At 45.7% G+C, this 15294-nt stretch overlaps 1 protein-coding gene across 2 annotated transcripts; it reads left to right on the top strand.

The window, feature by feature from the left end:
* The first annotated feature begins 246 nt into the window (after positions 1-246).
* On the top strand, positions 247-12907 carry vps37c (VPS37C subunit of ESCRT-I). 2 transcript variants are annotated; one of them, XM_026172174.2, is made up of 5 exons: positions 247-1919; positions 2519-2628; positions 4591-4762; positions 6533-6615; positions 8767-12907. In XM_026172174.2, the coding sequence occupies exons 2-5, from the start codon at positions 2536-2538 to the stop codon at positions 9481-9483; spliced, it is 1065 nt and encodes a 354-aa protein (XP_026027959.1). In that variant the 5' UTR covers positions 247-1919; positions 2519-2535; the 3' UTR covers positions 9484-12907. The 2 variants fall into 2 exon arrangements, with proteins under 2 accessions (XP_026027959.1, XP_026027958.1); XM_026172173.2 differs by having other exon boundaries at positions 247-2129.
* Positions 12908-15294: the final 2387 nt, after the last annotated feature.

The following is a 15294-nucleotide window of genomic DNA, read 5'->3' as shown; positions in this document are numbered from 1 at the left end:
AGTTCAACATAATTCATTTAAGTTGAATATGATTAAACTGTGTGGACACAGAATCGTGCTAATTACTGCCGAGTAACATAGAAACCTACAGTTTCACTCACCAATCTGTAGAAGGGAGGGTTTCTGTAAAGCTAACCACACAGCAAAATATCAGCTGTCAACCAGTAACAGAGCATGTGTTTGGGATGTGGTGGGATGGGACATTTTGGCTTGTGCCTAACAAAGAAGGACAAAAGTGGCATTGAGTTCAATTAGTCATTCTAATTAGGTTTTATTTGGTTTTATTTAAGAAGGTATGTTCAGTCTGTTTTTTTTCTTTTGGCAAGTTCAGTGTTCAACAAATAGTTTCAGAAATGCAAATGAAGATGTTGCTTGAAGATGTTTCACCTCTCATCCGAGAAGCTTCTTCAGTTCTAAGGTCAAATGGTGGGGAGTCCCAGATATAAACCTAGTGGGAGTTTCCCCCCACAGAGGGACAAAAGGACCCCCTGATGATCCTCTAATCGCCTGAGCCAAGGTGTGAAACTGGGTGTGGGTCCCAATCCGCCAGAGTTTCGGGTGAGTTCATTGTGAAACCTGGCCCCACCTTATCATGTGATTTCCTGAGGTCAGATGGCCCACGATGTGAGTGGGTGTTAAGGCGTCTGGGAAGGGATCTCAAAACTGGATTATAGATGGCAGAGAGTTGGTGTCGTAAACCCCGCCTCTGTTCAAAGATGGTCGCGCACAGTGGACATAGATGCTTCTTTCAAACCATCTGTCCTCTCTGTCCAAAATGTGAACATTGGCATCCTCGAAAGAGTGCCCTTTGACCTTAAGATGCAGATGGACTGCTGAGTCTTGCAGTTGCATGACGAACTCTGTATTCCTCGTCCACACGTAAACACAAAAAAGGAGTTTTAAAAAAATCTCCGTTTTCGGTGATTCGAAACGCCGTTTACGTTTTCAAAATCACCCGTGTAGGTGCGGACGCAGCGTAAAAGAGTTAGTAGTTTATTTTATTACTACCTGCAGATTACCTGTATTTAGTTAATTGTTTCCTAAATGTTTGAGGTGTGAAATAAACCGCAATGGAGCAAAATATGGGCGTGTGTGGTTAAAGGATGTGTTTGCGCGTGCATGTGCGCGCGCGGGGGTGGCGTGAACATTTTTCTTGTAAAACAAAGGGGGGCCTGGCAAAAAAGTTTGGGAACCACTGAGTTAGGAAAACATAACATTTGAAGACAAGTCTCGAAAAAGTACTACAATACGTTATTATTAGTATTAATAGCTATTACTGCTCACAAACCCGCCTGCAATACGAGCCAAATACGTGAGAGCTCGCTTTTATGGATTCAGTGGTGTTTTTGCCGCTGTGGAAAGTGGACATCACAGCAGAGGACGGAACATTACAGTCACGCAGGGGTTTCCCTTATATCAGCTGAGCACCGGACTGTACCATTACCCTGCCTTATGGGGGACACACTAGGGAAAACGGACACAGTTAAAATAATTACATCCAAGTGTGCCCAGAAATAATAATTATCGGGAAGCATTTATACATACAAACTTCGATGTAATTAAAGTTCACGAGCGCTGTATTCAGAATGTTCGGGATTTGTCCGAATACCACCCGCAATTCGTGTAGGCTTCCAAAAATGGCGGCGGTTTCTGTCAGTGTGGAGTGAAACTTTCCTATTTTCAGCGAAATTCTTCCTCCATTCTAGCATTTTGTCGACTGTAGTCGAGTGTTTATTAAAGTAGGCATCTTCGGAAGACACCGGCGTTTGACAGTCGTCGTCAGGACTGAGGGGGTGACTCTAAGCTCCGGTTTTGAGCACCAAATCGCTGAGCTTCCTTCGAAGTTGACGGTAGCTGAGTGCCTGACATTGCGATCATAGCGACTGTTGTCATCGTATCGCTTAGCGCCGAGCCGTCAGGTGAGATTGGACGTCGGTCGATTAGCAGTAGATAGCTTTGCGGCCAAAGGGCGTCGGAAACAAAGCGGTTGGTGTTTGTGTGTGTGGATCGAGCCGGGGCAGATTACAGATCCCGAGGACGTGTCACGTCACCTGTCAGTTGGAATAAATAGGTGCTGTTGGATGTCACCGCCACTCTGTGCCGCACTGAATTTGGTTTGCTAGCGTCGTGTAAGTACCGGCTCATTTTCACCCGTGTTCTCGCTTCACTGTGCGCCCAGACAGCTTGTTGTGTTTTGGGGCCTACAGTCACTTGCCTCCATATGTTTGTACTGCGCTTTTATTATGCTAGCTAGCTGTTAGCCGTCATTGGCTAATTTGTTGTATTATAATTTGTCTAATGGCATATTGCGGGAAAATAACTAAGTGCAGTTTTCATATATCGCCTACATCGTGGTGACTTTCTTTAGGGAACAGCAGCGAGGGACGTGGTTGGTGTTTTCTTGATTTTCCGGGCTGCCTCAGAGCGGCTCATGGCTGCTCGGAGATTGTAAATGTCAACTTTCTGTCTCTAACGAGCGTTTCTAATGTCTCTTTCCTGATTTGTTTATGTTGGACAGCCATCCTGGCAAATCAAATGGAGAAGCTTCAGGACCTCAGCCAATCAGAGCTACAGGAGCTCCTGGACAGTCCGGAGAGGGTGGAATCGATGGCTCTGGAGTCCGATGAGGTGAAACTGGTGCTTCATTTTTCTTCCCCTTTGTCGAAACGCCGATTAAATTCCCTTAATGAGAAGTCAGGAGTTTGATTATGTGGCATTGCAGTGACCCTACAACCGGTTTCTAATTTAAATCTCAAACGGTCTATAAAGTCTTTCTGCCAAGGTTACATCAGCTCAGTGAAAAGTGACAAAGACGAGGCGGTCAGTGGGAAGCATTTTAGTTTTAAATGTTCAGTAGTTGTGTGGTACTTTTCTTCTTCAAAATAATAAAGTTAGGAGTTATTATAATTGTCCTAGAAGTGAGCAAATAGGGATTTGCCTTTGTCCCTGTAACCTTTGCTTTGTTTGCAGTCATGCAAAATTGTTGAGTTGTTCCGAGGAACTTCGTGTCCTTCATCACCTCCTATTTCAAATGACTGACTCATGTCCCCTTATCTCTGAGCTGGTTCAAACTGAGTCCAGAATACTTCAGGTGTTTTGTTTTGTGAAAGTGTTCTGATGATTTCAAATGTTGGCAGATCTCCTGAAATCATTAGGTTAGATACTGACATTGAACTGCTGAAACCTGAGCTACTCAAGGTGAACAGAGACAACACAGTCACCTGTGAGAGGAGTCTCAGTGGTTTATCTGCCATTTCGTCATTTGTCATCCAGTTTAATCCGATTTTTAAGAACTGAGTGCACGCCAAGACAGAGCAGGGTTTCAGGTTAAAGCTTGTAGAGAGTCACTTTGTCGGTTGTCACGCTGTGTTAAGTTTTCATAACTTCAACTGGGAGGAATGGGAAGAAATGACGTGCTTTGTGGCATGCTGCTAGCAACAAAGTGCCTGAAGATGACATTTCTAACTTTGCTAAGCTGCCTGTTGTGTGCAGACACAATACTGGTTCATCCCTTGAGTGAGCCGATTTTTCTGCTTGAGTGATTTATAGGTCAGAGTTAGGGGGCTTAACAAACCAAATAACATTGCCCTGAACATGATCAGGTACAAGTACTGAAAACAGCCAGTGTCCAAAGAAAAGCCTGAGAACTGTTGCTCACTTTGAAAATGACGCGTCTGACTGCGTGGAAGCAAAATGGAAAGAAATGAGGTGAAGGCTTTTTGGGCAACTCTTTATGCCAGCCTGACCGCAGTGACACTTTCAAACATGCTGCTAATCCCAGAGGCCAACAGACGTTTTCCACTGACGAATGTGTAATATTCAGTCAGTAAATAATGACGCTGCGACACAGTTTCCTTTGAGTTCGTCTCATATTAAGACTGTTGTGAAAGTCGTGTGATGTTTTTGGGGTCGTAATCGTGGAAAAAATGTCCCCATAGCTGTATATGTGCGTCACAAAATAATAAACATTATGTACTCACGCATGAAAAACAGCAGTCAGATAAAACTGATGAGCTGTGCAGAGAGCGGACAGACAGCAGAGCTGTCCCACTGATTCCACCAAAGTCCAGTCCAGGGCCGGATCCTGGTCTTGACTTGACTGAACGCAGCGTTAGGAACGTTGTTCAGCTGTTTCACATCGCAGGGCTGTACACACAAAGACACAGGCTCGTGTTAAAACTGTAAAGATATGCCTCAGCTGTGACGCGTACTCACAGTACAGGAACAGGACACGCACACACTTATGTCAGCCTAACAAACTTATTAACTGCAGTTATTTTACACGCCAAGAACAAGATGGAGAATCCGGCTCGTTTGCAGCACACACGAGGCTCCTGTGTTAGTCGCTGTGGTTGCAGTAGTGCTTTTGATATGACTCTATGTTCTACACGAGGAGAATCTGCTGACATCCTTCCACCAAGTCAGTCCATCGTTCGGTCTTTTAGAGAAGACTGCTGAGGCTTACTAAACGCCACATTTCAGTACTTGTATATGTGGTGATGCAGACACACTGAAGGATCTACACAGACACGTGTTTGATGCCGACACTTAAAGTTCTAATTCCCATTGCATCACATGCTTTTGTTTCAGATCCAGAACATCCAGCTGGAGAGAGAAATGGCTTTGGCATCAAATCGCAGCCTGGCTGAGCAAAACCTGGACATGAAGCCTCGCTTGGAGTCGCAGAAGGAGCTGCTGGTGGAGAGATATTCTCAACTAGAGGCAGTCAGAGAAACCTATAGACAGCACTGCTCCCTGAAAGGTAGGGGGAGGGATGAACACTGCACACTACTGACTGCACCTGACTCACTTGTCACTGAGTGAGTTTTCATCACGTGCGATGATCACATAAAAGCCACTGATTGTCAAAAAAGGTTAAAGTAGATTTGTCTTTTTGGACGTTGACTATAAATGTCTGAAATGGGAACTGGACTGATTCACGTACAGCACTCTTCTACTCTCTCTGAGCTCTTACTACAACATTCACACACACTCACACTCTGATGGATGAACTTGAACCTGGTTGAGTATCTTGGCGTGCAGACTGCAGGAGGCAGCGATCGAACTACCGACCTTCTGGTTAGTAAGTGACCTGAAGTGTCACTCAGAAGCGTTTCTTTGTTTTTCACCTGATGGGGTGTTGTTGTCAAACTGCTCCTATTTTTCCGTCTGTTATAGGACTTTCTTTTTTTACATAGGTACACTTGGTGTCATTTTACACATTTATTTCTGAAAATGTCAGAGCCGTGCATCATTTACTACAGCAGCGTTTCTTTATCATTTAATGTGTAGTTAAACGCACAAAGGGGAGTGTCACTGGTCGGGGTCAGGCGATGATGTAAAGTGAGTTTGACATCTACTAAAATTAAAGTCTCAGATGACTCTGAATCCCGGTGACCTTGACCTCAAAATGAGAGGTCAGCCTTTCTGAAAAGAGTTTCACATTTATACCACAGGTGCTCCTAGTATGAGGCTGGCAGTGCCAGTGCCCTGGGTGTGGTAGTAGTACACACAGTGTGGGCACTGGACCCATCCCTCACCGTGGCCCCTGAAAGCCTTGCTTTATGTGACTCAGGATTTTATTATTTCTCTTCTGCATCTGTATGTTTGAAGTGCCTTTGGAGAAGATACCCCAGGTACTCTTTCATGCATCCATCTAGGTTTGCATGTGAGGCTGTTAAATGTGTTCATGGATGCAGCTCAAAGTTCAAATGTCCTTGAAGTGTTAGGTGAGAGTGAAAAACACCATATAAACGCCAGCCATGTACCATGGGCCAAACTAAGACTGGGTGGGACGAACCTCATGGACCTGATAGTCAGACGGAGTTTCAAGAGTGAGTCGGTAATAAACAGTCACCTCAGTGAAGGAAGGTTCCCAGTTCGAACCTGTTGAAAAACCTGCTTGGCAGGTTAGCTGGTGATTTGACAGTGGCTCATTGTGCGACAGTACATGGTTATCTGTGTCTGTGTTTAAAAACAGAGGGAGCGCCAGCTTCAGAGAGCTGAGTCTTTATGTGCCCAATACATACAAATCCTAATAAACTGGCACCAGATGAATGTGCAGTGTTGCAGTGAGTCGTAGTTCTTCCTCCACCGCTGTGCAGGTGGAGCTGCCAGATAGATGGATCGATACATGAGGGGACCATGGCAGTATTGAGTCTGTGTACAGCCACCGAGCCAGAGTGAGCGAGGCACCGTGTGTAAAATGGTTCGTTCAGAATGTGTATAAACCCTCTTGATTCAAAGCTGAAAGTGTGCACTTCAGCACCGTTATTGAACGTTCGTTTGGAAACAGTCTGCAGAATCTCTGTCCTTAGCAGCTGGACTTGTACCTGTGCAGCCCACCCAGGTAAAGTCTATTTGTGGGACACACAGGTGGGAATTTCCCAGCATGCCTCTCAGTTTGCCTGTGTTTTTAATCCATTATAATAATGTGAGTCCACAGCTCTCATCAGTCTGAGCGTTTAATGTTTCCATCATCAGACACGCCCAGGCTCATACTCGGTCTCTTTCTAACTCTTGCTCCCCTCAGATGGCATGGCAGGTCAGGTGTCTCCAGAAGCGCTGTTCTCAAGACTACAGACAGAGGGCAGCAAAACAGAAGAAGAGTCAGAGGTCAGTGTTCGACTGTCAAACATGTTGCAGGTGCATCGTTTAACGTAAAGGCAGACGCGTCAATGTTTTTAACGTGGGCTCAGCATGTTCAGGTAATATGAGCGAAAGGCAACAGTTTAAAGTTGGGTTCTAAACGCCGACGATCACGAATAGATTAAAGAGTTTCCTGAAGATGGGATGTGTTGTTTCCTATGAGTCTCTGCATGCATGCAGACATGACAGCGTGGTGGAAGTCAGTGTGTGGGCTCAGGAGCAGCGTTTCCTGCTTCACCCACTAATGCATGTACCATTCGATGAAACACTGATGAGTTTTAAGTTGGATTTTTGAGGCTGTTTCAGATTAACTGGACTGTTCTGTGGTCTGACCAATCAAAATTATTTTTGATGCCGCCATCTCTGAGATGGAGCAGACAGACAACCTGGTATGATATCATTACACGATGCATTCTGTAGCCATGATTGGCTGTGCGTTAGTGCACATGGTACGGTGAATTTGCTCCTGAGTGAAGAGCCCATTAATGCTGACACATCAATGCAGGTTTTGGAATCACACAAATCACCATCAGATGATGTCTTTGGTTCAGAAGGTCTCAGCCTGTGAACGTCTACGCCAGTGTAAAGTTAGTTTCTCTTCATAAAAATTTATGGACACATTCACACGCCGATGGATGCATCAGAAAGCAACGTGGAGTTAGTTTCTTGCCCGAGGATATTTGGCATGCAGACTGGGATCAAACCACCAACCATCTGGTTAGTAGGTGACCTGCTCTGCCAGCTGAGCTGCAGCCACAGGTGTCAGGATGTGGTCAGCTTTCACTGAAGTGATCAGACAAAAGCTGGGAACGCTTTGTTGTCCCCGTGGAAGAGCGTCTGAGCTGCTGCCTATGGTACCCACCCCCTGAAAAGCAGCGATGGATGGGTGAGCTGGGATTCTACTTCCCACGAGCTCACTATGCTCCAGTCAGATGTGACTGACGTAAACGTCACCATCAGGCAGCGAGCGTGAGGGTCCACGTGACCTCCTGATGACTCTGCTCCTCCTCTTTACTCAGCCACACTCACTGATGCCTGTAAATATGCGACCCACCTGTTTGTGACAGCATGGTGGACACTAGGGTTGGGCGATATATTTACGCATGCGCAGGCTTTGTGATGGGCGGAGCAATGTAATTATGCACGGACTGATTTGCGTGTTTACAACACAGAAGTCCAAACATGGACGAACTCATTTCCAAAAACAATTATGGCTGTCAGCGTTAACGCTGCATTAACGTGATTAACGCCATTAAAATCTGGAGCGCAGAACGAACGAACTTTGGACAAACTGCCCAAAATACGCTGACAGAGACATTTCAGAGATTTTGACTGTCTGTCATGCAATCGTGTTTGTCGTGATGACCCCTCATTGACTCGCCAATCACCAATTTGGGATGAAAAAGGTAAACCTAAGGATGTAACCACAGCGGTGTGTCACTCGTGCAGACATATAGTGTGAGCAAAGTCCTCAAACACGACTAACTTAGAGGAGCATGCACGCGTCCACCATCCAGCTGAGTGTGTTAGGCTGTCACCAGCTTCTGCAGCTCCAACAAGCATCTGAGTGCCCTGTGAGGAGGGGCATCGCAGATGAAAGAGGGTGTTGTTAAAACAGCGCTATTATTTGTATTTCTGTTGACTGCTTCTATTAGCTACATTATTATTAGCAAACCTACTCATGGGCTCAGTCTATCGGCGATAGTCAGTATATTCGTCCAGTCGCCCGAACAGCTCGTGTCTCCGTGCTGTGTTTTGGATTAGTTGCTTCATTCATCAGGAAATTCAACTAAAGACTAGCTGGACTAAGTGCGCCCCTGGGCACACTGTGTTATCTAGTTGGGCAGCTCAGCAGTGCAGACCTATCCGAACTAGAAATGCTTTTACTTTGAAGGATTTTGCACTTCCTTTAACAGCGGCTGCTGTTTATCTGGGCTGTGGCAGGCGGTGGGCTTGTTTTCAGGGTGCCGTCACATTGTGCAGGTTGTGAAGCAGTGGGTCCCACCCCGCAGCACATCATTAGTCTGTGGCTACTACAAGTAATTTGACCTTAGAGGTAGTTTGATACCTGCTCAGCAGTAAGCACCGCTCATTTGTCTTACCTGTCTCGTCCCGCAGGCTCTAGCAGATGAGTTTCTGGAGGGATCTCTTCCGCTGGACTCCTTCCTCGACCGATTCCTCTCCCTGCGCTCACTCGCTCACAAAAGACGCGTACGGATAGAGAAACTCCAAGAAATCCTGCGACAGAGGAGCGAGGGCAATGCCACCGCCATGACGTCGTCAGCATGCCTGAAAGAGGACTCTGCCACCCCGCTGTCACCGTGGGATCAACAGACAACAACAGCAACGACGACGAATCAACAGCAGCCGAGTTCCAAACCTCAGAACGCCTCTCAGCCCGTGTCCTCGTCTGCAGGGGGCTCATCTGGGCTCCCCTACAGTCCGTACCCCGTGTCGGGCCCTACTCCTCCTGCTGTAGTGGCAGCAGCAGGTTCTGTTCCAGCCAATGCCCCGTCACAGTTCCCTCCTTACCCAGGTCCCACTTCAGCTTTCCCTCCGGCAGGGAGCTACTCTGGCCCTAGCCCCCCTTTTGGGCCTCCAGCTTCGGCCAGCTGCCCTTACCCGGCCCAGCCCTCCTTTCCTTCGCCACATCCGGGCTCAGCATTTGGCCAGTACACCCCGAGCCACGCTCAGAGTGGCCCTGCGCCCTACCCGGCCTCCTACAGCTACGGGGGCTACAGCTACCCATCTGGGCCAGCCTATTCCAATTCTCAGTCAGCAACAGGGAGACCCATGTACAGACCGGGATATGGAGTTCCACAGCCGTACTCCTGAAAGCACTGCTGCTCCGCTGTCTCTCTTCTTCTTAAATCTTTCCTCCTTTGCTGTCTCACCATTTTCTCTTCCCTCACTCCTGCTCTCCTCGCCCTGTCCTTTCTCCGATGCTCCCAGACTCAAGAGGTCTCTCGCTTTACTTTGTTGCACTATTTCTCTAATATCAGTCTGTCTCTGTTTATTTCTTTGCCCTTCCTTTGTCGACCCACCAACTCCCCCTACTCTGGTCTCAGGTTGTTGCGTTTGTGTTTAAGCGTTCAAACACTGTCTCTGGCTCACGCACCTTCTTCCTTCTGCACATCGTTGTCTCCTCCCTCCTCTTCCATGTCATTTGTGTGTGTGTGTGTGTGTGTGTGTGTGTGTGTGTGTGTGTGTTGCTGTTTGGCAATCAGAAAGTCCTTATAGACACAAGTGCACTCCCCCTTATGACAAATACATGGCAAGAATCACACTCTGTGACAGTGTCCCCATCCCCTGCCATAGTCTGTGTGGTTCACATTGTTTTCTGTGAGCACCGACGAGATATGGAAGCTTTATGTTCTGCTTTGGTGACCTCTGGGCGTAAATGATGCCATTAAAAAGGAGAAGGCCGGTACACAGTACGATTCTTACATGAAGTTGAAGTGCAGGGTTTGAAGTTCCCATATTCTTATCTGTAGCTGCCCGGATATTCAGCTCTTCCAGTTGCAAGCGAATGTGAACGCGGCCACTTTGTTTCCTTTAACCAAAGAAACTTCTGCTGATGACACTGCTTTCATTCCTCTTCCTTTCATTAGTGTTGGACAGAGGAAGCAAACTGCAGCAAGAGATGTCACAGTACTACGTTTGTAGTAGTGCACACCAATGCCAGTAGCAGATACCAGAGTAGAAACAGCCGGTGACTATCTCAACAGCAGCAGCAGTGTGCGCACTGCCCCTTTAAAACAAGAGCCCACCGTGTGTAACCTACAGTACACTACACAGAAAATACCACGTGTATTTCCAGGTCACAGTACATGTACAGCATTTGGAAGCTACTGTAAGCATTGGTGCTGCGACGTCCCCAGCTGCAGCTGTGTCAGCAGCTTCTCCTCTCAGCCCTGCTTAAAGCACTCGAAGAGGAAACAGGCAGACTTGGAAAATTCTTCAGATTCCTGATCCCGACTGTGATGTCCTTTCCTACTTTTCTGTAAAGTCAACAAACATGTCTGTTTCTGTGAGTGGAAGCCTAGCTGGAGAACCGACACTGTAGGCAGGTTTCTGGTTTTCTCCACACATCTTCACGATCTTTTGTTTTGTATTTTTCCAATAAGTAATTCAAAGGGAAACCCAGGAAGGGTCGCTTGTCAGAACGGTCACACTCTTGATTTCCTTATAAGCATGTTTTATCGTGGAGAAGCTGACACAAAGGGATTAGTTGGTGTCACTCATGTTGCTGTGTGCTCCCTGCACCTCTCTGATTGGTCCACGGAGGCTCTCCAAAGTCAAGCTTTGTGTTGGCTTCAAACACTTTGGCACTGCAGACCATCGTAGGTGAGGTGGAGGTGTTGAAGGGAATTTAGTATGTGTGTATTTTTAAACTGAAGTGCCAACATTGTGACAGGCAAACGCGTAAATCTCACATTTCTTTGGTGACGAGCTGTACCTTACATCCCTCCAAGTGACTGAACTGAATCTAAAGTGATCTGGCACTCAGAAATACTGCACCGCTAGAAAGCTCCAGAAAGCTGCATTAGTGAAGCGAGCTCAGAGTTCAGGCGACTGAATGATGATGATGATGTTAAAGAGGGGGAGGAATCCCGGTGTGGTTGTGCAGCGGAGAGCGGTGTGCAGAAATCCTTTTTGTTTCAGTGCATGTCAGACACGCAAAGAGCAAAGTTGAACCTGCTGTTAATCAAAACACGGTAAATCTGTACCTGAAGACGGGCTGTGCAGGCTTCAGCTGAGAGCTGGCTAATGCTAGGGCGAGCACTGTGCGGATACATTCAGTCATTATCGTAGTAGCCAGTGTGAGCCACGCTTCTTCAGATGTTACATGATTTAGAAGAAGTTGGATATCAGCTGACTTCCCTGCCAAGGTCAAAGATCACCTCTTCCTGCTTTAAGAGCTGTCGCTAAGACTGCCAGCACAAAGGCTTTCACAGTGGCAGTAGCAGGTGTTCAGTCAGTCAGCAAACAGTCACTGTACACTCAGTCACACAGAGGTTTCTGTGGTGTTTGGAGAGGTCATTTATTTTTTATTTAACCAGGTTAGTATAACCATCCTCTGTTCCTCTGCCTGTCTGAAAGCGCCTGTGATGGACGGCTGGCTGTCAGAAAGAAAGCAGAAGTGTAAAGTGGCTCGCTGTGGTGAAGGAGCACATGCTCCACCACAGACACGAGCATCAGACTCGCTGTAAGGTCTGCTGGAAACAAAGATGGAAGGTTCGCTCTTCTGAACAGGGAGGGAGTCTGATGAAACTCACTCGTGTACCGTCTGCACATAGAAAACACTTAGAGGCACAGGTACAGTCAGCTGTTGCGTGTAACTGACCTGTCTGTTACTAGCCACAGAGCGCTAAGCCACGGCAGTAAGGTTCTCTTTATAAACCGCTCGCTCACCGTGCTGATGTCTGTCACAGAGCAAAGACACTGAAGGAAAGAGACCAGCATTAGCTCCTCTGCAGGAACCAGGTACCCCGAGGGCAGTGACTGCAAATGTACTTTAGACCTTTCATGGCAGTAGTCGATGTAATTGGCAGTTCACTGTTTGCTTTTCCTGGTTTACGATTACTGCCAACTCTGAATTGATTAATGCTTGATAGAAACTAACATATAAACAAATATTTCAGCATTAGGTGAATTAGTCTTTTATAAAGGGTGCCTTACTCCTCACAGGTAAATGTGGGCTGTAGCTGACAGAGTGCATGTGATGGCTCACCTGAATCCAGCTCTCAGTACCTCAGATGTCCACACAGTGGCACCAGCTGACAGACTGGCGCCGTCTGATTGGATGAGAGCTGACGCTGCACCTCTCTTGGTGCTAACGTCGCCCTCTGGTGTTACCTGTGGAGTCTTACTGCACACACACACAGCAGATGTCTCGCTGGTTTCAGTTGGTTTTACGTGAACACGAGTAGGTGACGACTTCACATAGAGATGCTGCAATAACCCGAGCATGACGAGCTTTCACATACGATAAAGACATGACGGTGGTGGATTTGTCCTGAGGACTTCAGTGTTGTTAGGAAAAATGACGACAACAATAATAATAGTTTTACAGTGTTTTAGAACAAGCACAAGGCAGATGTCTTAATATAGTTAGCATTAATATTCTGGAGGGAAATATCAGATTGATTTAATGGTTCTGATCTGGAGGGATTCTATTACTGATGATGTAGATGGAAAAAGAGAAAATGTTTTCTTTCTTGTTTTGGTTGTGAATAATTAAACAAGTTGATTTGAAGTAAAATGCTCAGAGTCTTTATTACGTTAGGATTCATGGAGTCATACTGCTATAAAAATGATTTGTGTGAGGTGCATCGAGTCATGAAAATGAATCTTAAATGTTACCAAAACCTTCACTCATCAAAGTTAGGTGTGTAAAGTTCTCTAATACCAAGAAAACCCGGTTTTAACTGGATCAATGAGGAGCCACTGATATCAAGACAAGGAAGCTCCTTACATGAGTGGAGGGCTTCACACCAGGACCATGAGACTGCACGCTACATGGAAGGAAGGAGGCCGAGGACTGGAGAGCATCCGGGATGGAAACACAAACGCAGGACGATGGCGTCCAATGGTAGCGTGCTTACTAACAGCAGAAAACTGGGAACGAAGGAGAGGAGGCATCGTGGAAGGACGTAAGACTCCACAGCATGCACCACTCACAGACAGCGGCTGGACTCAGGACGCCAGAGCCTCCTCAGGTATTTTAAGGATGTACTTCACAAGTTTCCCTTTTTAGCACTTTGGGATTCACCTTGTTGGTGTAAAATTATTATTTTATGGCTGTCAAAGTGTTTTCTTTCATTTCTCACAGACTCGAGTACAGAAATGGGAGCACATGGTGTGTTTTTTGACAAAGTTACTAAAGATTTAAGATTTAAAAATGGTACATGGTGCAGTTTTCATGCTTGAATGATTCATAGATCAGTGTCAATGTGCAAAAAATCATTCTTCTGATCATGTCTGAGGAACTAATATGTCAATAAATGTCACATCTTTCACTTCAGTAGTCCACGTGCTGCACTTGTTACAGTGTGTTGTGATATACCATGATATTGATTTGAGACATTACGGTTTTTCAAAGACTTTTTCATTTACAATTCCTTTTAGATGGGTCAGTGAGTTTTGTTGTATACGCTGCAAACACTATTCCCAAACATCACGTTCTTGCCTGAGAGACTGATACGAGCTCGTGGATGTGCTGTGGGTGATGGTTTGTGAAGCTCATGACGCCAGCTCCTGTGAGGGGAAAACGCGCAGACATTTGGGAAATTCAGTGCAGAGAGGAGTAGGAGTTGAAAGTTGTGGGGGTTTTGTCGTATCTACGGCGCCGTAAACCAGAGGTGGAGAATGAGAGAAAACGAGAGTGACGAAGGTGACGGAGTAAAGTAGTGTGCAAAGTCCACGCCGAGATGAATCAACAACACAAGATATTTTTGTTTGTCACAGACCCAGAGGATGATGTATGAGTTCACTTAGTCACAGTTCCTGCACAAACTTGTCATCTTGTGGTGTCGTAATTTATGCTCGGATCTTTGCACATGGTGAAGTCTAAGGAAACGCTAATCTGCTGCTAACATGACAGCACGCACACAGGGCCTCCAGATCCTGCTGTGGGATCAAATGTACATGTTTTTGTCACATGTATACAACACATCATTGTTTAAAAAGCCGCAGTGATTATAGCACGTTACACACCACGTCTCACTTTCTACTATGTGAATCTAACATTCACACTCTGATGAAATCATTTTAGCATAGGATCAAACCACCAACCGTCCCGTCAGCAGATGAGTAGCTCGAGCTCCTGAGCTACAGCCACCCGTCCCTCCCTGTACTGTTTATGTTATATGAATTCTTACTTTGGAACATTGTAACTGCTTCATGTCTTGTACTGAAAAGATCTCTGACAATGTGCTTGATATTTACGCTCTGCAGCTGTAGCTCGCTGTAAGCAGCACAGTTCTTGTGTTTCCCCAGTGCATCAGATTACAGCGTGTTACCTGAGAGCTCACTGTTATTAATATATATATATATATATATATATATATATATATATATCTCTCATAACCTGGTATAAACATCTTAATTTCTCATGTCTGAAAACGTTTACATTCATGAACCCAAACAGCCAACTCGATGCTCGGCTCTGCTCCAGCAGCCAAACTGTATTCCCCCCCAGTCTGTGTCTGCACACAGCACGGCAAACTGAGTGTGTGCTGACACATACTGTCTGAGTGTGCCGTATTTTGTGTTACAACTTTGTATTAAGTTTGTTTTCTTGTCTTTATGTTTTGCTAATAACATGGCTGCACTGCTTTTATTCTTCTTCATGCTGCAGCGTCCCTTTGAAGGGTGACGATGAACGACTCTCAGCACCAACTTTATTTATTAAGCACTTTAAAATCAAACGTGCTAAACATAGACAAATAACATAAACAGAAAATAAAATCAAACATGTTAAAAATAGAGAATTTAAAAAAAGCCAACACTTGATTTTACTCGAATATATATTTTTATTATTGTTTGTTTAATTTAAGACAAAAAAAAAATTAAATGAATGAGAGGTAAAACTTGAGGGGGTAGGGACAAATAAGTAAATACTTCAGCCTACTCCTTTTCAAA

The sequence above is a fragment of the Astatotilapia calliptera genome, chromosome 6 (genome assembly GCF_964374335.1).
Source record: "Astatotilapia calliptera chromosome 6, fAstCal68.1, whole genome shotgun sequence".
Taxonomy (NCBI): Eukaryota; Metazoa; Chordata; class Actinopteri; order Cichliformes; family Cichlidae; genus Astatotilapia; species Astatotilapia calliptera.
Note: the sequence above shows the minus strand (reverse complement) of the source record. Positions and strands in the feature narration are given on the sequence as shown.